The following is a 27,487-nucleotide window of genomic DNA, read 5'->3' on the forward strand; positions in this document are numbered from 1 at the left end:
CCCTTGGTAGCTTGGCACGAGCAGAGAGGCTTATCCCAATGGCAATGTGTAAAGTATTTGTACCAACACTCACAGTAACACAGTGAAAACACCACAAATGGACACCACACCAGTTTAGAAAAATAAAATATCTTTATCTAAACTAAACAAGACCAAAACAACAAAAGTCCAACATACAGATACTCTTTAAAAAAGTTGTTGCAAAAAAAAGCTTGTAGATGGGAAATGCGACACTTTACTCTCAAAGTACCTTGGTTGCCTAACGCAGAACAAATAAAAGGTTCGCAGAGAAGGCGATGCGTTGATTCTTCCTGCGCTCCGGTTACGATGCGACAAGATGGCGCCTCGATGCGTTGTGATGATCCGGTGCGATGCGACAAAATGGCGTCTTTGATGCGATGCGACAATGTGGAGGCGATGCGTGCACGCCCGACTGCTGTGTGGCAAAATCAGTGGTTTCCTGAGCCGCGACAGGCCCTGCGACACGCTTCTCCAGTGATGCGACGACACCCTCGATGGTGGCGGCATGCTTCCCCGGTGATGTGGCGGCGATCAGCGGCACGCTTCCTCAGCGATGCGACGGGCCCTGCGACAAGCTTCTCCGGTGATGCGGCGACGAACAGCGGCATGCTTCCTCGGCGGTGCAATGGCGGCTGCTGCGACGGTGAAGCGTTTCTTCCTCGTTGCATCGCGCTTCCAGCTCCCAACAGCACAGGCCTCACACACAGTTACATGCACCTCCTGGCAGGTCAGAACTCCCAACAAGGAAGTTCAGGGAAGCTGGGGGTGAAGTCCTTTTGTTCCTGGGACTTCAAAAACAGGAGGCCAGCTCTTCTCAGGCCTTCGGAGACTTTTCTTCAGATGGACACAGCACACAGCAAAGTCCTTCTTCAAGCAGCAGACACAACACACAGCAAAGTCCCTTTGTCCTTTTATCAGTGGCAACAGGAAACTTCAGGCCAACCCCAGACACACAGCAAGGGCAGTACTTCTCAGTCTCTTCAGCTTTCCCCTTTGGCAACAGGTTCCTCTTGATCACAAAGTAGTCTAACTTACAGGGGTTACAGCTCTCATATTTATACCCCAAAAGTCTTTGTTCTCTATGTGTGAGGGGACCTGGACCCAGTCCAAACCAGTTCTGGGTGCACTCTGCCAGTAAACAACTTCTTCCTTTGTCAGTGCGGGCCAGGGTCTTCAGACACACCACAGGAGGTGGAGCCAGCATTGTGGAAGGCAGGCACAGCTCTATTCAGGCCCAGGTGCTACTCCTCCCACCACTCCAAATGCAGATCGGCCTATTCAGCCTAGTGCTGACTCACCCAGAATCCTGGAGCCACACACACCTCATCAGCCCCTGTCACTCTCAAACCAGACAGTCAATCCACAAACCGGCAGAGGCACCCAGAAAGGTGGAAGAAAATAGCCACTTTTTAAAAGTGCTATTTTTAAACACAGAATTTAAAAACCATTCTTCCTAAAAGATGTGTTATTCAATTCTGAGTTCAGGGATACCAGACTCCAAGTTTCTATCTCACTCCTATGGGAACATATGCTGGTATAATGTTACATAGTATTCACCAGTCTGTCCTTTGGGCAAGATAGCCTTTCAATAGTGAAAACCGAAATTGGCAGTATTTCACTATCAGGACATGTTACCCACACTAGTACATGTCCTACCTTTCACATACATTGCACCCTGCTCAGGGGGGGTAACTTGGGCAAACCATTGGGGTGTCCTATGTGTAAGAGAAGTGAAGGGCAAGGCCTGGCAAGTAGGTATACTGGCCAGGTCGACATGGCAGTTAACAAACTGCGCACAGACACTGCAGTGGCAGGCCTGGGACCTCTATTTAGGGCTACTCATGTGAGTGGCACAACCAGTGCTGCAAGCCCACTAGTAGCATTTGAATTACCAGCCCTGGCACACTCAGTGCATTTTACTAAGGACCTACTAGTAAGACAAATATGCCAATTATGGATAACCAATCACAATAACAATTTACACAGGAAGCACTTGGGCACAGATCAGCAGAGGCAAAGTGCCCAAAGCATCTAAGCCAGCAAAAATTGAAATCCAGAACATATAGGAGGTAGAGGCAAAATGTCTGGGGAAACCACGCCAAGGACGCCAGGTCTAACCGGGTTCAAGTTACAGCAGCAGAAGTGTAGATTACAGAAAAACATTGCCCAGGGAACTATAACTTTTTTCTCATAAATATAGCTAGACTGCTTTTCAGACGATTCTTTTCTGAAACCTCTTGTCTTCCAATATTTCACGAGGTTCATCTGAAGTATGGACGAGCCATGCACATTTCTTTGGGAAAGTGAGAACGTCCCTCCTGCCGGCACACAGATAAAGAGCAGCCTGCACTGCTGCAGAAAGATGTGCTTTGTAGATAAGGTCTCTGCAGCCCTGGAGGCTGATCCTAACAGCAGAACATTAAAGCAAGGCAGCTTTAAATAGGACCAGAATGAAGAGTTGCTATTGGGTCTGCACACCTGCAGCCCAGGGTGGAAGCATCGTAGCCAAATGAGGGCACCGGCTCACCTGGATAAATGTATTTGTGGCACTTAGTACGAAATGAAGTTGGAGCCTATGGTCCGGCCTATCATGAAGTGTAGGATCTGATTCAACAAAGTCCACATGACACTGTGTTCTGCAGTGATTATCCTAACAACATTGCTTTAGTGTCTATCGCGCTAGCTCTCCGCCTGTCTACATCTGTCTGTTTACCTATCCATCTGCTAGTCAGAATTAAGAACCATAGACTACTTGTGTTTATTTCAAGTGGACTCTTTTTTTCAAACAAGCGTGCATGTGCCAATGCTAACGTGGTAGTCGTGATAGGAATGGTTTGAAATGTATTTATAACTTTGATGTTTCATTTAAAACATTTGCTTCTATAGCTGTGTGTTTTTGCATGCCAATGTCCATACTCTCATCCTAAGGTTGTTTGTAGAGTTCAACAACTGCCTGTCATTCGCCATCACTTTACTATTTAACAACTTCCGCCTGCCAGTGAAAATCTCAGGAAAGTATGGAAAGGGAAGGCATATACATGGCTTGGAGTAACCTTAATAAGGAGGTGTTTTTCTTAAGGATGTCACAGTGGGTCTCAACCCCAATCTGACATTGTCAAACAAAGAGAGAGTCTACAATCTCAAATCCAAGCAGATCTCATCATCCAACTAAACATCATAAAAAACCAGATACCTTCAAAAAGTCAAACTCCAACTAGAGATCAGAACAAAAATAATCTGGGAATCCAAAGCTCAAGCAGACATGATGCAACAACGGGTCATTCCAGAACTTTTACTAATGGTAAAACTGTGTTGAGTAAAGGAGATGACCTTCTCTTTTTCATTTTCATTGGATGGCTTCTTTGAGGAATGCTCCCCTCAGGATCTTCTTCGTTGTGATACTTTGTGGACGCATCAATGCATGACTACTTTAGGGTTTAGGGGGCTATAGCTTAATACAGTTTGTGATCCATCGTGTGGCACAGCGTACAGAATTGTATGCCAACTTCCTGTCCACATATCAGCCATTCTGAAACATTGCTTGCTAATTGGAATAGTGCTTTAGTGATACCAAAAAGTGGCAATTGCATTCACACACGTTATGTCTTACATAAATAATTCTAAGATTGTGGGAAACTGTTTGGTATATAACCTTGATCTTCGGCATTTCATTCAAGGGTGATCATAAACTGATGATATTGGCTCTACATGTCTGTAGTCGGGTACAGTTGGTAAGAAGGATAAGAGTTGTGCAACCTTGGTGACATCATATTGAGCTTTCTGGCCAAAAGTGCCCATCCGTCGGTGCCTCTAACCCATGTATTGTCTTCTTTGTTGGAGTGCTCTTTTTTCAGTGGCTGCCCTATTGTGTTGTGGAACCTCTGGTATACTTCAAAGGTATTTTTTCAATATCAGTTGTCTTTAACAAACAGGAAGTACGTCATCCATGCCCAGAAAGCGCCGGGACACCCCCGTTGGAGGTAGCCGTGCGCTTTATAAGCTCCTTAAATAAATAAATAATAAATAAAGCTATCCTGACATTGTCTACGATGGAATAGTCTCGCATCGGTCAGTGATTCTAATAGTACATTCCTCCCAGCTTTGATGAAGGAGACTTCAGATTAGTAGAATCTATGGTGGACTCTTCCTTCATCCAATAGCAATGTTTACTGATTCTTTTTGGGATAAAGTAGGGAAGCAGAGGCATTTAATAGGTGAGTCCTAAAGCGCAGAATGTTATTGACTAAGGACTTTATTCTTTATTTTGGATGCATAGTCAAAAATAGGATTTAATTTTTCATGAGTCATACTGCATTTATAAAATTGAATAATATTTATTTCGGATCTATTCCTATATCATGGAGAAGTGTTCCCTTTTCAGTAATGTAGGAGAAATGCAGACACGACAGTTCACATACCTCTTTGTTTACATCAGGTGTGACCTGCAGGTCAAGATTTCGATTCCTGTCTCGGCCTTTCATCCTTCTAAGGTCTTCAAACACAAACCTGAGTTTTGATATGCCATCGATATAATTTCACATATTGCCTTAAGATTTTATTTCTTTGTATGATATTTTCAAGTCGTACACAATATACAAGCACATAATTTTTGTGGGTTATACGTTTTTTCCTCTGGTGAATAAAACTAAAACTATTCTTATAGTCGGGAAATGTGTGTTACCAGGTACCATCTCTTCGCCATCAAAGTTTGAAAATAGTCCCGGTCTTTGATCAATCAACCAGATGTCTTGTAAAGCGCCACTACTCACCCATAAGGGTCTGAAGGCACTGGTGGGGATGGGGGAATAGCTGCTGGTCCAGTGGGGGGATGTGGTTCAGTGGAAGAGCCAGGTCTTGATTGCCATATGTTATATATGGTCTCTAGGCACTTGTAAAGATTCCAGTGCCTGGTAAATCAGTGCCTCACTGTGCTGATGTGTGTTTTTTTCTGAAGTTAAAAAGTGAGACTGTATTTGTTGCATTAGTAAAAAGCTTGAAACTACAATTTAATGTGCAAGCATAACCTAAACCAATGGGTTTTCCATCAGCAGAAAATCTGCTTATTTTCAGTTACTGTTAGAATGAAAAAGCAGCTTGCCTTCTTTTGGGGTTTTTCCTTACATGTGAAGTGTTGTTCCAAGCTGTGAAAGAGCCTCCTATACATGGTATGGGTGGCTGGGGCTTGGAATAGCCTATCACCGATTTGCACACTTGCTCTAGTACTTGCTAGGTGCGAATTTTGGCTTAAAAATTGATTGTGATTACCCCTAGACGTCTGAATTTGTGGCTGATTTCTATAATTCCAGTTGACACCTGCACCTCCTAAGGGTTCACACGTGACTGCTCTGCTTCCCCTCCACCGCTGCCTTAACATCCTTTAGGTTAACAATACCATTTTCTCTTTATGTCAGTAAGGATTTTAGATTCCTAATCTAAATTCAGTTTTTGGAGATTGTAAATGCTATTTGTATATATACTTTTTTGTGCACCGGGGCCATTACTATTTACAGGCAAGATCATTAGTATGCCAGTAGTCTAACGGTGATCAGCAACACAGACCATTTTGATAATACGTTTCTTAATAAATTGAAGCCCAAGAGCAGCCAATGGAGAAGCCCTAAACAAGATCATTTATCCTGATTGGTAGAATTTGCAGAAACGCAAAAAAGCTGGGCGCTTGCAGTGCTTTTGTGTCGAATTTAAAGATTTAGCTTAATTAGGGTATTAGGTGCGCAAGGGGCGTGTGTGTACTACATTAATGCATTGTTTGGGTTTTTGGCATGCTGGGTTTTTGGCATGCTGTTATCACCACCCAGGTGTAATTGTACAAGGGTGGTGTACATGGGAGGCAGCGCCAAAATTAAGATCAGGTAAATCCTGGTTTTAAGTTATCGAAACGAGGAGAAATGCATTATTTTTGCATTTTCCATGTGTGCTGCCTTGTGCAGCACACATGGAAATAGAAAAATACCATGGTTTGTTTTTGACCAGGAAGGTCCCCCTTCCTGCACATGAACAAACCTTAAAAAAAAAGCAATGTTGTTACTTTCATGTGTGCTGCATGAAGCAGCACACATGAAAGTGACAGAATGGCATTTTAGGATTGTTTTTGTGCCGGAAGGGACACCTTCCTACACATAAACAATGCTCACCTGCACGCAGACCTCCTTGCACTGTGGTGCATGGGGGCCTGCGTTGACGCTAACTTGCTCAACTTAGTGCCATCGCAGGGGGAAACGAATTTAAAGATTCCACTAAATGAGGGTATTAGGTGCACAAGGAGTGTTTTTGTACTATATTAATACATTGTTTGAGTTTTTGGCATGCTGTTATCACCACCCAGGTATAATTGTGAGTGTGTGTGTGTAAACACAATTGCGACCATGGTACTCCTACTACACAGATTTAAGTTACCCGGTAGGTCCACACGACACATATATCACAAAGATTGGGGCATCATTCTTCACTTCTCGCATCATGCGTGCAATCATATCACACAGCCTATAACTGAATGCCTAGTCTTCTGTGTGCTTCTTTTAGACTTCAGTGTTTTTTGTCTTTTGCAGGCAAAGGTGATTTTCACCCTCCAGCTACATTCACATTTGCCCTTTCATCTTTCACACTTTGTTGGCTTACATAATATCCCACAAATTTCATTTCAGTGTTTCCTTCATGTCTACAACCTTCCACGTCAAATTAAAGATTAAAAAAAGCAATTTTATAGCTCAGCAGTGAGTGGAAAATAGAAGCACGGGTGCAGTCATGTACAGCGCCATCTCGTCCGCTTAGATTGGTGTCGGTCCTCTGCAGCCCGATAGGATTGCCTCCCCAGAGACCATCCATGGTCATTCCTTTATATTGCATTGGAGTTTAATGTACAGTGTGACCCTAGATTTTAAACTACCACTTGAAAATGGATGTGAAACATATTGTTACCCTCATTTATGCATTATTTTTATATCCCTGTCCATGTTACTTGAAGGCGCACAACTTATACCTTCAAACCTTTAAAATGATGTGGATGCTTTTCTGGCGAAATGTTATTACAATAGGGCCATTTTATCCGGGTAGAAGAAGGACATTAAATAGATTTATATCTACTAGCCGTACACAACTTTTACGTCATTTAGGGCAGGGGATTTTTAATTTCTTAGGAGTTGAAGAATAACAATCCAGTATGGTTATAGTTCATTCTATAAACCAAGAATAGTAACACACAGATCTAAAAGGTGGCTAGCGTTTAAATGGACGTTTGGGGTATGAATACCTCGGGACGTGAGCACCTAATGTGCAGTAATGGTGTATGAAAAAAAATACGGTATATTTGTGAGTTACGTGCTCATAGCAGGACAAAGATGCAAGCTGGCATCAGATTCCAGTGCAACCTCTGTAGGGAAATGTTAGAAATGGGATTTCTGGTTGGCTAAGGCTTGCGCCAAAGCCAAGCAGAAACCACCCCTCTAGTCGGGGCAAGGGAGTTGCACGCTGAAGATAACCCCTGCTCACCCCCTTGGTAGCTTGGCACAAGACGTCAGGCTTATCCCAGAGGCAATGTGTAAAGCGTTTGCGCAACACACACACACACACACACACACACAGCAGCAACACACTAGGCACACTACAAAAGAAACTCCACACATGGTTATATCAAAAATAGCCTTTGTATTATTATAAACACATTAGAAACATAATCACACATTTACACTGTGCCAACTGGCACTAGGCAATATTCACAGGGGATTATATACAGGACAAGGCCAATCGGGCCACGGTCTGAACCATCAGAATGCAGGTAGTAAATATAGAACACAACCAGTAACTACTGGTACAATAATGACCTCAGCATTATCACATTAGGCATAAAACACATTAGGCCCCAAACCTCATTAGCATAAACACATTACGCAATAGGACCTCAGCATTATCACATTAGGCATAAAACACATTATGCATAAATCTCCTAGCATAAATACATTATGCAGTATCTGTAGGCATAAACAACCCAACATAAACACATTATGTCTTCATCAACACATGCCATGAAACACCTTATGCCTAACCATAGGCATACACACATTGGGCCTTGTGCCCTACCAGCCTACCTCTGACCCCAGGCCAACTGGCCTTCTCTGGGGCTCAAAATGCCCTTTGTCAATAATGTCAGGGCACAAACTGTGGGCCTTTGAAATAGCCCAATGGCTGCCAATGCAGCTAAAGCAAAGGGGCGCAATGCGCTGGGGGCGAAGGAGCGTACCTCCCTACTAACTACGCCCCCGTCGTTGCAGCTGCACGCGCTCTCACCGGGCAGCTGTGGCAGAAATGAGCACTGGCACACATGGTGCCTCTAGAGCCCCAGTCTGGGGCTCCTATCATCAACTTGCCAAACATTGCAGTTGTCCGCGACTGCAGCGCAGCTGTGAAGATAGTACAGCCCTGGCACCACCTCTGCCCCCTTAGCCCCCCTCGCCGGGGCTCCTGTGCTGGGCTTCGACTCAGCCCCCAAAACGAAATCAGCGCGGGCACCACTGGTGCCTGAGGAAACAGCTCACGTGCAAGCCCCACTCACCGGGGCTCTCTCGGGACTCAGCTGGTCTCCTGCTCCAGTCGGGGAAAGGGGCACCGACACGGTGCCTCAGCTGCCTCTGCATACAGCCAGGCTTCTCCTGGCTTCCAGGGCTCTCAGGACTGCTTCCTTGGGCCCGGGACGCCCTAGGAGGCGGGTAGGCTCTCGTCCTCCTTCCGGTCTCCAGGAAACGAGAAGGGGGCAACGACGGAGTGCTCGTCCTGCACTCCAGCACGGCAATCATCAGCAAGGAGAGGGAGAGCGTTTCCTTCCTGCAGCTCTCCCCTCCTACTCCCCCTGGACCTTCCTCACGCTGCCCAATGGGCTTCCAACAACTCGGAGGGCTCCCCCTTTGCTCACAGGAGTTCCGCCTACAGTCTGGCGCCGACTTGCCTGACTTCCGGTTTGCTGGACTCGGCAGCTTCTCCTCTCCTCACCAAAGCGCGGGGTAGGCTCCCGCCTTCGAATAAGCGCACTTGCGGGGTGGACACCCGCTTTCCCCACAATGCGGGGTGGGCTCCCGCCAGTAAACACAAAATTCGGGGTGGGCACCCGCTCCAAAGCGGCATAAGCGCGGGGTAGGCTCCCGCTCTCCCCACAGGCATCAGTGCGGGGGGGGCTCCCGCTTTCTTCCGCAATGCGAGGGAATCCCCACGTTGGGATTCCTTCTGAAGATGCGCAGCTCAACGCTGCAAAGGCACCAGCACTCTCCCAGTCCTGGGAGAGATATTTTAGCGCACACAAGGCGCTCAGGTTCAAAGTTCCAGGGGACAAAGGCTGGGCCTAGGCAGGCCACCTCACAGAGCCCTCCAGCAGGGAGGCAGTCCCTCGTGGCGGTTCCTCCTGGGGCCCAGCAGCAGCAAGCCCCCACGTCTCAGGGAAGCACAGGAACAGCTCAACATTATGGGGTCACAGCCCCAGTACTTATAGTGCCTTTTACTTTGTTCTGCCCTAGCACAGGGTAGGGGGAACCAGTTGCAGCTGGTTCTGGGGAGTGTGGTGCACTTTGCTTACAGGGCTCCCACCCTCCTTTGTCAGGTTGGGTCTCTGTCATCAGACACACCACAGGGGGCCGTAGCCAGCATTCACATAGGCAGGCACAGGTCTATTCAGGGTCAGAGGACTACTTCTCCCACTACTCCAAATGCAGATGCCCTATTCAGCCTAGTGCTGACTCACCCTGCCCCTCCTGGAGCCACACACACCTCACCAGCCCCTGTCACTCCAAAGCCAGACATGCAATCCACATCAGGCAGGCAGACACATAGCACACAGAAATGCCCACTTCTAAAATAGTTATAATAAATCTGCGCACACCATTCCGTAGCATTTATTATTACTATTCCAAACATGCCAATCTTGACCACGCTGCTCCTCTCATATCAAGAATTACCACTGAAACACTTATCAGGGAATCCCCAATGTATTCCTATTGGAGGGCAGCCTCACAGTAGTGAGAAATCAAAATGGCTGTTTGTCACTACCAGGACATGTCACACACTCAAGGTACATGTCCTATCTTTTACTTACAATGCACCCTGCCCATTGGGCTAGCTAGGGCCTACCTTAGGGGTGACCGACTTGTAGTCAAAGGGGGGTTACAGACATGGCACTCACTTTAGGTGCCACGTCACAGCGACAGTAACACTGCGCACACAGGCCCTGCAATGACAGAGGCCTGAGACAGGTTTGAAAGGCTACTTTGGTGAGTGGCGCAATCAGCGCTGCAAGCTCATCAGTAGCATTCAATTTACCAGCCCTGGGTATATGAGATACCACTTTACAAGGGACTGACAGGTAAATTAAATATGCCAAACAGGTGTAGACCAATATTTACCATGTTTACCACAGAGAGCGCACGCACTTTACACTGGACAGCAGGGCTAAAGTGCCCAGAGTCCTACAACCACCAACACCATGTCAGAAAAAAGGCTAGGAGAAAGGCAAAAAGTTTAGGGATGACCCTGCAAAAAGGGCCAAGTCCAACAGGAAGGAACTGTGTTAGAAGTGACAGACAGAGCGGTAGGGATGGAGCTTCTGGGAGGCACGTGCCCATTTGTGGAGCTGGCATGAAAAGTGGAACAAAGTTGGCTGTCCAGCCTTTCGTTGCATTGACTTGGATATAGCTGAGGTGAACCTGGAATCAAAGTGTAAGGTGAAAATGAGAGTAGACGGCTTCATAACCCTGCACTCGACACTAGCAGTATTCTATGCATATCTGCAAACTAGGAACTTCTGGAATCAAAGCCACTAGTTCGGAGCACAACTTCCAGGAAGAGGTGCATACAACAGAAGCCGAAGACCCATGTTAGTCTGAGACTAACCGGAGAAGGGCTATTTGAGACTGTACCAGTTGCCCTGACCATGAAGCGTAGTGCACGGCAGATAAAACAACACTGACCTTACATATCATGTCCTCATGCTTCCATGATGCCGCATCCATCTCCCAAACTAGCACAGGCATTTTGCTGAGAGCAGGGTATCGGTGACAGTAGGCCTAGGGCAAGGAATCAAGGTATTGAAATTATGTTGGTCTATGGCTCCATGTTTGATTATTGCCTTTTTAAAGCTGATAATAATATGATACTCAATCTCCCTTGTGATGAGTGGCATTATCCTTCATCTTATAGACTGTGACCTTATCAATGGAGGCAACTTGGAAGATGACAGTGGACTACCTGAGGGTAAATGACACCAGTTCTCCAACATTGATATCTCTTATATATTCACATGGTTGAATCATTCCTGGTCGTTCGGTTGTAAATCCCTGGTACATTAATGTAGCAGTAAACAGTGTAAAAATACACAGTGTACAATGCAAGAGGGACATGGGCCTGAAACAACATAGTATCTTTAGTATCACATCCACCTCATTTTAAATAACCCAATCTTCAGCTAATGAGGTGGAAGCTTAAGCTCTCCTTTTCCTCCTAGAGGCCACCGCAACTCAGATTTCAAAGCACAAGTTTGAGAGTAAAATACAATGAGCCTCTGAGCAGGGAGGAGTGAGAGTCACATGTCAAAATATAAAAGATATCAATGTTGGAGAACTGGAGTTAGAGGTAGGTAACTAACTTCTTTTCCAACATCGGATTTTTTATGTATTCACATGCTTGAATCAAAATAGCAAGCTGTACACATTATAAAATTCAACAAAGTAGGTAGCAGGCTCACCTTAAATGAAACAGGTTTCTCAGAATTGCCTGCCCCATTGTTGCATCAGCTTCTGTGTCCAGATCTAGGCAGTAGTACTTAGTAAACATATGCCTGTTCTGCCAGGTGGTTGCACGGCAGATGTCCTTGAAGGGCACCCCAGCATAGAGTGCCGCAGTGCCTTGCCCTGGTGGAATTCACCCTCATTTTTCCACAGAGAGGACACTGGCTTTGGTATGACAGAAAGCAGTGCAGGCTCAGAGCCAATGAGCTATACCCTGTTTAGACAGGGTTTGACCTTTTTTTTGTTAATACTTTATTATTCAGTTTCCAATAAACATACACAACTTTCATCATAGGCGTACATTACAATGAGCAGAAGGGCCATACAGTGTACACAGCGTTGACAGTGGCATATAATCATCATGTTAGTCCGGCCGGGTCTAGAATAGTGTTCCGGCTCCGTATTCACAGGTTGGGGAGGAAGCATAACAATATTAAGGCGGTACATACTATCTTAACCTTGACTTGTAAGGCGCACCCTGGTATCCACATCAGCAGCACCAGAGCACACACTCAACAATAATTCACAAGTCAATAACCTTATTCGAGAAGATTACTATGTCACAATTAATGAAAATACAGTTGCAACCCAGGCCCCAAGAGGGTTTGACCTATTCGTGGTTGACTAGATAACACAAACAAATGGTCTCATGTGCACATGTCCTTTGTCTTATATATATCAATTTGACACATCTACGCAAGTCCAAAGAATTTAACAATCTTACTACAGTTGAAGATGGGTTTGCACAGAATAATCTAAGAATGACCGGTTCAATTAGGTGAAAATCATTTGGAATCTTTGGAATGAATTTAGGGTTGGTTTTGAGAATTACTCTCTCCTTCATGAACTGGAGAAAAGGATCCCTGATAGTGAATGCTTTAATCTCTACCATTCTCCTTGCGGATGTTAGTGCTAGTAGAAGTTCTGTTTTCCAAGAAACAAATGTTAAGTCTGCTTTATGAGAAGACTTAAAAAGACGTAACATCAGCTGGCTGAGGGCTGTATTAAGTTCCCATGAAACTGGAAAATGTTGAAGAGATGAAAATGCTCTGAAGAGCCCTTTTATAAACTGTTTAATGATCCTTAGTGAAAACAGAGTAGACATTGATATATACAGTTCTTCCAAATCTCGATGCTCCCAGCTTGAAGAATATTTGAGTCCACTCTTGGCTAAATTAACAAATATGGAAGGATCTGAAAAAGCTTTATTTGAAGTGGATGAAGACTGTTATTCCTGCCCTATACTCAAAATTGCTTCCGTTTAGCATTGTAAGTTATAAGTCTCTGGAGCTCAATCCTGCGCCAGAATTTTTTTACATTCTTGCGGTAGTCTAAATGGCCAAATTCTAGGTAGTCAGGTGCCGTCAATATTCAGTGACTTGGAATCGTGGTGGAGAATCTCTCAATGATGTTGGTAAAGTATCCTGGGATGCACCTTCATAGGAATGGCTGAACGTGCCGATAACAGCAGAAGCTCGCTGAACAAACACTGGTGAGGCCATGCTGGAGCAATGAGGATCAGAGTGCAATGGTCTATCTTCGCCTTCTTTAAAATCCTGGGGGTTAGGGAACAGGAGGAAAGGCGTAGGCAAATATCTGGGTCGAACTGATCATAAGAGCACTGCCCATTGTACCTGAATGCCAGAACCTGCTTGCAAAGCACGGACATTTCCTGTTGTTCATAGTGGCAAAAAGATCGAAGTGCGATCACTATGGCTGAAACATGTAGACCCTCCATGTAGACCAGCGCGCTCGACAATTTTTTCAGACCGCGCTTGCACTGTTTTTAACAATTGACACCAAGAGTTAACTATTAAAAATTCCTTTTCTCTTGGTAGCTAATTTAATACCACTTCACAATATCACTATTTTTCGCACTGCAAACACCCATCTTTAAAACATCTTCATGCTTCATAGATCTTAGGAGATCTGACAAACTGACCTAATTAAAACATCCGTGAGCTCTTCCCTCATAGTGAGGGAGTTGTAGCCCTTGGTTGCACTAGGTTTTGCAACCAAGAGGAGATCCCAGATGATGAAGCATGCCACCTCGGAGGGTGATGGGATTCCGTCCTCTTAAATAGGACTCCCTCCATGATAATAAAAGATTAGTTGCTTGTACTGACTGTGCTTCTGACCTATCCTCTGGAGAGTGTACTAGACCCGCGGATTTCTTGTCTGTTAAGAATTGTATTGAGGATTTTGTCCGCGCAGGTCTTGAAACCGTTCCCTGAGACGCTCAACCCACCCCGTGTTTTGTATATATCAAAATGTAATTCACCTCTTTCTGTTCTAGTTCTCACTCGTGACAATCTAACATTTGGCGACTGAGTGCATCCGCCTGATCGTTTTAGCACCCTGGCAAATGTTCCACAGCGATGTGTATCTTGTGAGCAGTGGCCCAGTTCCACAGAAGCTCAGCCACTTCTGACAGGAGTTTGGACCGTGTTCGTCCTTACTTGGCTATGTAGAACATTGATGTTGTGTTGTCTGTTCTAACTAAGACTGGGTGACCTGAGTATGTGAGGAGGAATGCTTTTAAACCTAGTCATATTGCTTGTAGTTTCAACACAGTGATGTGGAGCTTCTGCTCAGGTATCTGACCAGAGGCCTCTGGTTGAATTCTCTTGCAGGTGAACTTCCCACCTGTCCATGGATGCATCCGTAGTGAGTATTAGCCTTTCTATTATCGGCGGAGAAGAAAGACCTGCATTTAGGTTTTATTGGGATCCTCCACCACAAGTTTGCTTCAAGTGCCTTGTGACACGAACCAAATCTTACCATGATCCTTCTGTCTGTTTTTATTGCAAATCCAGTTCCTGCTTGACAGGTCTCATATGGAGCCTTCAAAACGGAAGGAGGCCATCAGGCCCAACAGGGACTTGTTTTGCATCACTGTGATTGATTGTTTTCCAGAAATAGTCTTTGCCACTGTGTACAGCTTTCTCACCCTTTCCACTGTTCAAAAGCTTTACCCAAGTGTCACTATTGCTCCGAGAAGTTGGATCTTTGTCTGGGATTATAAGTATGACTTTTCTTTATTCAAAGTGAGACCCAATCTCTGGAAGAGACTGATGCAGGCATTTGTAGAAGCGTTTGCTAATTTCCTGGATGACGTTTTGACTAGCCAGTCTCCCAGGTGTGGGAACACCTGGTGACCTTCTCGCCTGAGAAAAGCAACAACTAGGGCGAGACATTTGGTGAATATTCGAGGCACTGATTTGAGTCCAAAAAGGTTCGACTTGACCTGGTAATGCTGACCTGCTACGTACTTTCTGTGATTTCGATGAATGGATATATGGAAGTAGGCATCCCGGAAATCCAGGGAGGTCATAATTCCCCTTCCTGAATCATCAGGAGTACTTCTTGTAAAGTAATAATCTGAAATTACTGTTTCTTTAGAAACTTATTCAGCTGTCTCACATCCAGTATTGGTCTCCATTGAACTCTCTTCTTTTTGATTAGGAAGAACCTCGAATAAAAACAGTTGGTTCCTTTGTGAATTGAGGACAATATCTATGGTTCCTTTGAAGAGAAACATGAGAATTTCTATTTGCAGCTTCTCTAAATGAAGATGATATTCCTTTCTTATTGGACAAACTAGAAGTCTCTGGATGAACTCCAACATATGGCTTGATTGGACAATTTGTATCACCCAGTTGTCTAATGTTATGTTCTTCCAGGCTGAGCTAAAAGCTAAATCCCCCCTCGAACTTCTGAGAACCAGGTGGAAAATGGGATATAAGCTGGGAGTCAAACTCTTTTCCAATTGTTACCATCTTGTCTTTGCTTCTGATTGAAGAAGTATCCTTGATTGTATCCAGATTGTCTTTGAGGATAATATGAACGTCCCTGATTGAATTCCCCTCTAAACTGTTGGGATCTTCTAGAGCCACGAAAATTAGACATCCCAAATCGATGCTTCAAACGTCCTTATGCGTTTGCGATGTAAGTGTCAGTCTTAAAACATTCAAAGCCTCATCTACATGTGTGCCAAAAAGAGTGAGGCCATCAAAAGGCCTATCCAGAATCTTGGATTGGACGTCAGCGCGAAAGGCTGTAGACTTTAACAGCCTTTTCTCCTCAGTACAGCACCTTTTGCCAATTGGTGAAAACCTGTGTTCGAGAATTCCATTTCTGCATCGATAATCAAGGAAGAGGTAAGCTTTCCTTCTTTTAGGATTCTTCTCGCTGCTTCCCTCTTACTATTGACATGTATTTATATGTTTGCCTATATCCATTGTTTTAGTACTATAGTAGAGATCTACCATCGAGTTACTCTGTTGGTGCTTAATATAGTCTATATATGTTTCTGTCTTATGGTTGTTTTAGCACACCTATTATACAATAGAATGATGATGGCTTAATAAATGCTTATTGAAAACGTCCCCACCGTTTATTCTCTCAGAGACAAAGTCAGCACGAGTGACTGAGCAAAAAGTACTGTACTGTTTCCACGGTCCCTGATGGGACAGAGTTGTCATGTTCGATAGTTGCCAAGAGCTATTCTCTCCTTGGTAAGAGGAGATTACAGTGGCACTGTGAGCTAACTAGGTATACAGGCGAACATACCCGGTGGGGGTGTCTGGAATCAGTCTGGACATCAATTTATAGGAATTACACAACAGTGGTTTATATATTATCGAATTTCTGTGAGATTCCATGGAGATTTGCCAAAATACTCAAATAACGTTGCAGGGATGAAGAAGAAATAGGGCTTGATAGAACCTTTCATTCAATATAAAGACACAATAATGTACTTATATTGATCTCACTTTTATGTTTCTGCTACTCACTCTACGTGCAGCGTACACATCACCTAGAATTTATATATATACCAATATAATTCAGACTGTCCTCTGCTGATGTATTCTCAATTGTTGTCATGTCACCCCACCTAGGTATGTTTCTGTTAACGCCAGTGGTTAGGCACATTCACTTCAAAGCAATCAATACTCTCCAGTTTGCAAAGCTCTTCAGTGGCCAGTACACATTGCTGCCAAAATGAGAGACCATGACACTGAGTTCACCTGGGCATTTTTTTGCATCACCGATGGAGGCAGTGACTGTGGAGAGGCAGTTTGCAGTGTCACATTTTGCTAGCGCCTTGACTGTTTCCCCAGCTTGAGGCATGGCACATGAATTGGAAAGAAAGGGAAGTTACATTCGGTATTCATGATCAGCTTCCCAAAAATGTAGGACCATATCTGAGGCAGACGTCGTTGTTCACTAACCATGTAATAAAAAAAAACATTACTGAGGTTAGGAGTATGAATACAACTACTTATAATACGGCCTCACATTTTTGATAGATTACAGATTGATAAGAAGGATATCCATGTCCTAGAAGAGGGTGCTTACTTCAAGTTCCTCCCTCAATTGTGCTTTAAAACTAAGTGTGGACTCCATACAGGTCTCGCACCTGAAGCATTCTATTTCACCACCCTTTCTGTAGCAGTTCAGCAGTACATTTTGTCCTATTTCTATGCCTTATGGTGTTTCCAAAAGGTTAGAAAGCCTCATTCTGCCTCCTCAGCATTGTGTTTACCTTCACTCCCATACTCTACTGTGCTCCCCTCCCCAATTGAGACAGCATTTTTAATTCTATTATGCCCAATTAATTTGTTTGCCCCAGATATCTAGTATTTGACCTCTGGTCCAGATATGACCTGCTGAATAGTGTGCTGCTATATTTCCATAATTAAACCTTCAGTAAGGAAATAGTGCTCAAACGTTTTGAACAATTGCATAAAGTTCAGTAATGGAGTGCGAGAGAGATTGGCACTGTGCATTGTCCACAGAGCTTCCCAAGGAACAGGACTGCTATACCTACAAATGAAATCCACTCCATATAAATCAAACAGAACACTGTGCTCCAGACGTGTACTACTTATCATCTTACCATAAGAAATCCACAGGAGGCACTGCTTTCTCAGTACAAGCCGCCAAGGCCTGGAACTCACCACCAGCCAACATAAGAAGTACCCAGAAGTGTTTACATTTCTGAAGATAGACCAGATCCCAGAAAACAGTTGCACCCTCACGCTCAGTCCTCAGCTTACAAACCACAATTTGCAAACAGCAAACTGTTTTTGATATGCAGGGAAGCTAAGAAGGGATGACCTATGGATCGCTGTGGCATCTTATAGGTATGTACTTGCATATATAACAGTTATGGGCCACAATAGTACTAAAACCATAGTATGCAGCGGTCATTAACACATTATGACTTACTCCTCATAAAGTCATATAAGACTTATCTGCTATAAGGGTTGTCCATTACCAGCACTGTACAGCCCCCCAAAAACCGCCATTACCAAATGAACAGGCATGGAATAACTGAAGAGATCTGTCACTCCACCACTGCAGGTCCAAAATATCTATAAAATCTAACTACTTTACCTCTTACAAAGACACTGAGTCATGGAATGATAAAAATGCCTATCCCTACAGATCAATCCACTTCTCCCTCCTTCCAACCATGCCAGATCAGGACCACAACTATACACAAAATCTTAGATAAGACAACCAAGTGCAGTAGCCAGCTAGCAGAATATATTACATGAAATACTATAAAAGGAACTGCAGAGCTGATCAAGCTAGCTGAAAACAATAAAACTGTGTGCCTGTCTCCCACACATCATCCTCCACCATGCTGCTACGCGCTCCATCCCAGTACCTGCATCTCCGAGGTCATTACACATGATATGAAAACACTGCCCACGTAGGTTCAAAACAAATATTTAATTCTTCCGACCACACACCCTCCTCAGTGTAGTGTGCTCCTCGTGTAGGCATGTGCCTCAGCGCCCCACATAGGGGTAGTAAGCGCTATATAAATACTGCAATACACAATATTTTTCCCACTTTTACCTGAACAGATAATGTGTGGTTAAAAAGTCTATGTTTTCTATGCAAAGCTGAAAAGATCTACTTTTGAAAGTGTAACTCTCTTATTATCTGAATTCTTTTTGGAAGAAGCTAAAAACTCCAAATTTGTGACAGATAGGAAACTCATTATGAAAAATATTAAGGTTTTTACTGTGCAGCATCGCCATGTATTAACATATGAAATTTACCTGAATAAAACTTGCTGCAGTGTTTAGCAAAAAGGTTTCTAGTGGCATAGGTTAAATACACAGTTCAACATATACCGGCCGGTGTTTTTAATCCACAAGCTTGTGTGATTTATTTCACTGTTGTTCTCATATTTTGAAAAACAATACATACATTAACACCGTTTCATCTCAAAGAACACAATTTCGACAGTTTAACATTACATACAGAAAATTGCGTGACAATACATGAAAAACATTCAAAGCATAAACAAAAAAATCAAACATGAATCACCAGTCCTGTATTGAAAAATAGTCACACTGAGGCGGAGGTCGTCTGAGATTTACAGACATCACAAATCTATGATCTCCTGCCTATGTGTGCAGCCCTGGGACTTGAGAATCTAAGTGTTCGCATTAGGAGAGTAATTATTTGTAAACCTTTCTCCTCGGGCACTTGTAGGGGTTTCTTGTCCCAGATGCTGGGGTCACCGCGTTTCCAACCCCGTATTCATTATGGGGTTTTCGTCTGGACCTGGACTTGGTGGTATCTCGTGTAGGATCTGCTCTTCCCAAATGACTTTGGTGGGGAAATGAAAGGCCAGGGGCCAGATGGTTGCCTGACTCTGCTGTGGCCTTAGTCGTATTAGTTGTTAAATCGAATCCTTGGTAAACTGTTGTATCTGCTCACTGCAACTTCTTGAGAAAGCATTCCAGATAGATCGAGCTTTTCTAAAACCACGGCAGAGTCAGGCAACCATCTGGCCCCTGGCCTTTCATTATCATTATCCCACCAAAGTCATTTGGGAAGAGCAGATCCTACACAAGATACCACAAAGTCCAGGTCTCCTTCGTCAGGCTTCTGAAGAAGGACCTCTGGACAAAAGGAGTTGGTGCAGCTGCAGGGAATTTCGAGAAACCAGTTGTAACCTGACATTTTGCTGTAAACTTCAGCTAATTTTCTACAACTTGAATCCTTAGATCAGTGCCTTCAGAGTGTTTCCTGAACGATTGGACACCTTAGAACACTAGAAACAAAGACTACGCTATTTTTATTTATTTATAAAGAGGCGCATGACATTCTACCAGAGAGGTCTTCCATTGGGTTGATGTTGGTGCATAGCTAAGCAGATAGATTACAGAAACCAAAGTGGGAGTAGACGATTGATGTAGACAGCCAAACCCATTCTGGGAAAAACAAGAAGGTAACTATGCATGGTATAGTAACACAGTAGGCCTATTTACACGACAATCTGCATCAATAGTTGGTAATTCACTGCAATCACATTAGATGGCATTTCAAGGTTGTCTTGAACTCAGTGAGGGGCACAGTCGGATCTCAACAGTGAATTCCAACAGTGGGGCCCTAAAAGATAGAGAAACTGGAATCTGGATGCTGCACTGCTCTGTGACCAGCAAGAACTGATCATTGAATTGTAGATTCCTAAAGCGTGTGTATACTGTGTCAGTGTTTTGTCAAGGTAAAGTTATCAAGAGAGGTACATGGATTACCTTTTATATGATTGCCACCAATTTTTAGCAGACCCTGAGTTTTTGCTGAGAACCATTTACCTTCATGGCAAAAGGGAGTGGTAGATGTGTGCCTGGGCATGTTGAATAAGGTTCTAGAGGCAAAGTTGACAACTGTGTCCAATGAGGAGATGAAATATTAATTCAGATCCATGAGCAGGCTGTTGCATTAATCTAATTTGTGTGATAATTAGTGCTTGGCTGTGTGGAATAGGAGTCATAGGCATATCTTACTTCTAATTAATGCATTATTCTTTGTACTGAGACTTGGGCTTCCTAGTGTCTACCTTAGGGGTGACTTATATGTAATAAAAGGGGAGTTTAAGACTTGGCAAGGGGGTGTTAATGCCATGTCGACATGGGACTTTAAAACTGCGTTCAGGATGCAATTGCAGACCTTGGACATGTTTTAAGGTGCTACTTTAATGGGTGGTACAATAAGTGCTGCAGATCCACCTGTCACATTTAATTTACAGGCCCCGAGTTATAGTATACCTCTCTACTGTGCACTAAATTAAATATGGCAATTGGGTATAATACAACTATATTTTAGAGGAGGGAGCACTAGCATTTTAGCACTGGTTAGAAGTGGTAAAGTGCTCATACTCCTAAGGCCAACAAAAATAAGTTCAGAAAAATCTAGGAGGAGAGGCAAAATGTTTGGAGGAAGACGGCAAAATGTTTGGAGGAAGACGACCTTAAGGCTCACAGGTCTAACAGATATGATGACAGTGCTGCATAAACTAAACATTCTGAAGGCGCCAGACTGGATCTGGAAGTTTTCATAGCATTGTGCACAGCACAGTGCTACACCTGTAATAGCACAATGGATGAGAAGGAAGAACTGGCCAATTCTAGCTACAAATCTTTGGAATCCATTTAGTTAATTTATAGTTATTTGTTAAGTGCAGCATAGTGCCTGGAGGGGTCTTTAGATCTAAAGACTAATTGCCAGGCACAGGAATTTAACATGGAAGGGAGCACACATATTTGTCTTGAATTGTAAGTCATAGCCAAACCTGAGGTGGGTTTGTGGGGTCTCAGATGACACAGAGCAGGCCCAATTGGAGGCTCTTGCAGATTTGTGTGGCCTGTAGGCCCCCCAGAGGGAGCCAGAAGAGTAGCACATTGCCTTCTTAAAGGCTCGACCTGCTCTCCCATCACCTATGGCGTGGGAAAGTCGAGGTCACATCGGGCTTAAATGTGAAATCAGCTCCTCAGTCAGGGATTGGGAGCAAGAACGAGTGTGACCTGGATGGCCTTGCAACTTCTCTTTAGATAGTGAGTGGCAGGATGGAGCCAAGTTCCTCTTGGACTTCTTGTATTTCTCCTGTGACTATGACTTACTGGGTGTCAAGAATAATTTTATTTCATTTCAGAGAACCATAAAGTTTCACAATATAAAAATACTAACAATTCATAAAACATCAGCAAAGAAAAATTTAAAACAGCTATTCATAAGATTTCGGCAGAGGCAATTAAAAACATCGTATTACTTCCTTAAAAAAGACAGTTCAAATAAAACGGAATCATACCCTGATAATCCTATACAAATTTCACTCATAGCGCTTTCTAATTACGGTAGAACCCCTTATAAATGTTGCTACCATGATACAGATATCAGAGTAGGCCAATGAGTGCAAGTAATTAAAACCATCGTTATATGAAACAGGATGAACATTCCTTAATGATGATAGCAGAAATCTAGTTCTCAGCGACTTATATAATGTGCAAAATAAATGAAAGTGCATCGTGCTTTACCTAGATGAGTTATCGCACGGGCAAGGCATAAGCTTGTTCTTATTCTTGACTTACTGGGTGACTTCGACTGCGAAGAAGGCATGTCATGGAATGGGCCTACCTCAAGAGTGGGAACAGGTCCGCATCCTCAATTTAGAATGGATCTTCTTGGCTTCTTATAATGTTCAGTTGCGTACAGCTTCGCTTCACTTGTCTTGAATCGACTTTGGGTGCTTGAGGGCACCTTACTCACACAACTTTGAGTCCAATCAACATAGGTACATCTCATGCAGGTTTGTCAACATCTTTCTTCCTTCTCCACCCACCTTTTGTCTCCTCACGGCATGGTTTGAACCTTGTAGTGATAGGTGGGGACATTGTTCCCATGCGAACTGGAATTAAGTTTTGAAAAAGCTTGTCAAACAAAGAAAAAGGGGGAGCATGACTCTGAATCCGCATGTGAAGGCACTGAAAAAAGGAACTGATTTCATCGTGCAGGGGGGGTGAACTTGGGTGAGGGGGTATACTAAGGATCAAAAACCTGGGGTTAAATAGAGTATCCACCAGAAAGAGCATTACCAAAGGTAAGTAACTTGTTCATCACATTTAAAATATTTAAACATACAGATCCTTCCAAGAATTGGGCTGAACATTACACATGGATTTCGTTAAAATTCAAGCTTTGCCACGTATATTTTGTATGATGTTGTGTCATCTTGTTTTTTGCCTTTTCCCAGCTGTTTCCAATCTGAGTCTAAAAGCACCAATAACTTTTCAAGGGTGCATGTATGAGCTTCATAGAGGAATAATTCAATGTCCCAGGTCTGATTCATGTAAAACATATTTTGCAGTATACCCAGACGTTTGCACCATTAGTTTGGTGGCTGTGAGCAACCCAAAGAAGCATGGAGACAAAATTGCCTTCTGGGAGGATGTGTATGGATTTGACATGTCCTGCATGAAGAAATCCGTCACCCCAGAGCCTCTGGTGGAAATAGTAGACCCGGAAACGCTCATTTCTCACCCCTGCATCATTAAGGTACTGTCTGTAAATTAAAGCTTGCTAGTTGTTAATGTCTATGAGCAAATGTGATGTATCACTCATTAAATAGCCTGCCTAAAATAGGCTAGCTTAGTTCTTTGGATGTTTGTCATGAAATAAGAAGCACATTTTAGTTTCCATTTTGGAAACTCCAAGGTGACAAATTAAAAAGCCATCCTGGCTTACAGTGAGTACACAACTAGCTGCTTGCCCTTGGCGTGTGTGACTTTTATAGGACAGTATATTGTGCTCCCTTCTACGTTATCCTCAGTTTTTCTTTAACACCAAGAGACCCCATCCAGTTTGTATGCTGCACTTAACAAATAACGATAAATTAACTGAGTGGGGTCCTTCCCTGGGATCCATTGTATCTGTTGTAGGTTTAACCCCATCTACGCTGTTGTGTATAGTTACAAACTATCACGTTTTCATTTTGGAGAAGGAAGGGTGTGTTTTTAAATGGCCTCCTAATGATGCTTGGGCAAGCGGCTACATAGTTGAACTACAAGATAAGGTTGGTAACGAGAGTGATAGTACTGAGGCGGTGCAGGCTGCGATGGTTGACTTCTTTATCCCTCTATATAAGACTAGGTGGAGTACTCCCACCCAGGAACTCTTTATACTTTGACTCCATACAGCTGCTATGGTTGGAACGCAGCCGATATTGTGATGAACCTTTTTTGGTGGAAGAAGTTGTCCAGTTTATTAATGCGATGCCCACTGATAAGGCACCCGGCTTGGATGGCCTTACTGCCACCCTCTACAAGAAAAATTTCCATGTCCCGGCTCCACTTCTCCTTGCCGTGTATGATGAGCCCCTAGCGGCTGGTGTTCGACCCACCCACCATGCTGGAGGCGTTATCATGATTCTCCTCAAACCTGACAAGAACCCTGAGCACTGCGTTTCGTATCGGCCTCTATCCATGATTAACATGAACAATAAAATCCTGGCTAAACTGATCGCTACGCGCCTTCTTCCGCTTGTACCAACTATAGTGCGACCGGACCAGTCGGGAGTTTTTCCAGGCTGATCTACAGCTCTCAACTTGAGCACCTTATTTGCCTTACTCCACATTATTGAGCCGACCCTCAGCGCTGCTGCGGTGCTTTTAGACGCCACCAATGCGTTCGATTCACTTGAATGGCCATACCTCTTTGCTCTACTATCATGGCTCATGACGGGTCCCAGATTTATTAGGCTTTTTGGACTATTGTACGTGCAACCTGTGGTGCGGCAGCGGGTCAGTGGGACAGTCACATCCCCCTTTGCGGTGGCGAGGGGCACCCATCAGGGTTGCCCATTGTCCCCGATACTATTTGCCATAGCGCGGCTTGCAGCTCGACTGCGGTAACATCATGCACACCATGGCCTTGCGTATTTCGCCCCATAGAATCAAAGCATCTATGTATGTGAATGATGTCACCCTTTATGTGTGCAATCCGGAGTTCAACCTGGACCCTCCGATCAGGGAATTCACCAGATTTGGGGGCATGTCGGGATCACCATTAATTGGGTGAAGTCACTCATATTCCTGCTGAGGGACGCGACGTCTGAGTTCTTCTCTGAATTCCCGCTCAAATGGGCAGATGGCCTGGTCAGATACCGTGGTATCTGGCTCAGCAGGGGCCTGGGTGAGCTTTGGAGGGCTAACTATGGACTCCTTCTGACGTGGCTGGATGATCATGTAGAGGGTTGGCGGAAGCTCCCACAGTCACTCACTGGACGGGTGACCATTGCCAAAATGGTAATCCTTCCGAAATTCCTATATCCGTGTAATAAGCTCCCGCTACCCTTGTCGCTCTACCTCTGCCGACAACTCCAGACATGATTTGTCTCCCTTGCGTGGACAGGCGAGCAGCCCAGGATCGACTGGGAGATACGACAACTCTTACATGAGCAGGGCGGACTGAGAACCCTGGGCATGGACCTATATCGCTTTTGCTTGCAAGTGCAGCTAGCACAACACTGGCTCTTCCCAACACACTATCCGGCCCACACTGCCCAGGAACACGATTATGTTGTGCCATGCCCCCTCCCGATGGCACTGCACCTGCCCCTTAGATGCCCAAGGGCACAGGTAGACACAGTTGCCTGTACAGTATGGGCATGGAATGGGGTACGAAGAAGAGCCCGCCTTGAGCACCTGATCTCACAACTATATGCTGAGATGCAGGAGACTGCGCTTGTGCCCGTCCCTACTGGCCGAGAGCTTGACCAATTGCCAATTGCGGTACTGTTGTTCCCAATCGCGAGTGTTGTCTCCTAATTACAGGTTGCGCCTTATACACTTTAAATACATGCACAGGTTATATCGTACACCGGATGCGATGCAAAGGATGGGCCTTGATTAACGACGCTCGTTGTGTACGTTGCGTGACTTTCTGCGCTGTTTTTTTACATGTTGCATGGGATTGCCCTGAGGAACCTAGATATTGGGGAGATGTGTTTGAGGTCATTAAGGAGGTCACCGGACATACCCTGGAGCACTCCCCTCATCTTGCGATCCTGAGTTACGTGAAAGAATATCACGGAACAGGCGCAAGCTAGGACGCCATGAGCGACGGACTGGCTCAAAGATGCGGCTTACTGCCAAGAACAACGTAATGCCTTCAGGGAACGGATGTCGGTGCGCGCCCGCCCCAAAGATCCCTGGTCCCCTCTAGAAATGTATCTTAATTCCCGATCGGTATGGGGTGAGCATCAGACTGCTGATGATGCTATGGCCCCGATGTTACCTGCTACTGCTGAGGAGTAGGGCCTATAGCATTCCTGCCTGCAGTGCGCGAGGAGCACTGGCTGTGATGCAATCAGAGCCAGCATTGTAGAGTTACCCAGCTCGCGACCACAGCATTATTCCACATTCTGAGTACCCTCTCTCCTCCTTCCTTCTGTTCTCCCTCCCCCTTTAGGTTGTAATGAATGAGTTGGACAGCAAATGTTGATTACGGCATTGAATGTATCGCCATGTGCCCCATGTGAACTGGATTTGCTATGTTCTGCTCGTTCATATTATGTCTGAATATAAATAAACCGACTTTAAACAGAAATCCTGCATCGTTTGGAAAGTTGCTAAATAGAAGAAAAGGCCGTCATAGTGACAGAATGAAGGAGGACATTAAGCTGGTAGATTCCTGAACTGGAGAATTTTCAGTTACAGGCAAACTCTAATTCTTTACCCTTTCATTCATCTTTCTCCCTTCTCCTTTTGTCTCTTGCCTACTTCTCTTACCTCCTCGCTGCTTTTCTCCCCACTTCTTGTTAGCTCTGCTCTCTAACCCCTTTTTTCTGATCTCTCAACAAAACACCGGTCTCACCATATCATACCACACTTCACCACTGAACACCACAAACATGTCCAGGACACAAAGTCACATGTCTGTTACCATAGAACATCACCCTGCTACTACAATATTTTGCACCACCACTCTTCATTCAAGTTTTTTTAAATTTCATGTTTGGTCCCTAGGTCGTGTCAGGGCTTCGCCCTCCTTTCAACTATCCCTCACTCTCACCATTTCAACCCGCGCCTCAGACATGCAGGGCATGGAGATACGCAAGATACCACACCTCTTGCCACTGACAAGGGTTGCAACCTTGCATGAAACTTGGTTTGCTTGCAGGTACAAAACACATTCTTTGCCCTGCCCCTTTGGAACGTCCCTTATTTTGACAACCTGCAACAGATATGCAGACTGACACTCCAACTTGCTGCTTCATGAATAATAATGCATAGTGAGCTCCGCCCTAAGCTGATGTCGCCAGCTTCAGCCGATGCCACAGTCTTAGCAGCGGCGATAATATGCCATTTGCCAAAGCGCATGCTTTAAATACCATAAGATTTGGTCTTGCACGCTTGTTTTCTGTGAATACGCACTCTGAAAAAACAGTTTATTTACACGGGGAAAGCAATTTAATTACAATAGCAGCAAGAGTGACCTTGATATAATACAGTATCAATCAACCAATCATGGGTTTGTTAGAGCGCGACTACTCACCCGTAAGGGTCTCAAGGCTTGGCAGCAAGAACTTACTCAAGTTTTAAAAAAACAGCTAATCCCGATTGCAAGATTTTCCACAATGCTTGTTGAGTGTTTATTGTGTTTTTGAAGCGCGCAGGCATAAGCAAAGACTGAAACAGGTCAGTTTAGTTTTTTACAGAAAGGAATCACACTGGGCCCCTGAATCCACTTCTAAAAAAAGAAACAATTTACAGAGACTCACAGGTAATAGAAGCTTTGTAAATTACCACAAACTCTGCATTTCACTGCCATTTTGAAAATACCCTAATTAATGAAGTTCATCCCTTCCTTTCAGAACA

The 27,487-nt window shown here is 44.3% G+C and overlaps 1 protein-coding gene across 1 annotated transcript in view; it reads left to right on the forward strand.

Annotated features, from left to right (window-relative positions):
- The window catches only part of PRMT3 (protein arginine methyltransferase 3), an 881,955-nt gene that overhangs the window by 602,438 nt on the left and 252,030 nt on the right, over nucleotides 1-27,487 (forward strand). Inside the window, exon 12 of the mRNA XM_085643603.1 lies at nucleotides 22,978-23,165. Within this exon, the coding sequence (XP_085499729.1) occupies nucleotides 22,978-23,165 (188 nt within the window). The remainder of the gene's footprint in view (nucleotides 1-22,977; nucleotides 23,166-27,487) is intronic.

The sequence above is a fragment of the Triturus cristatus genome, chromosome 3_1 (assembly GCF_964204655.1).
Source record: "Triturus cristatus chromosome 3_1, aTriCri1.1, whole genome shotgun sequence".
NCBI lineage: Eukaryota > Metazoa > Chordata > Amphibia > Caudata > Salamandridae > Triturus > Triturus cristatus.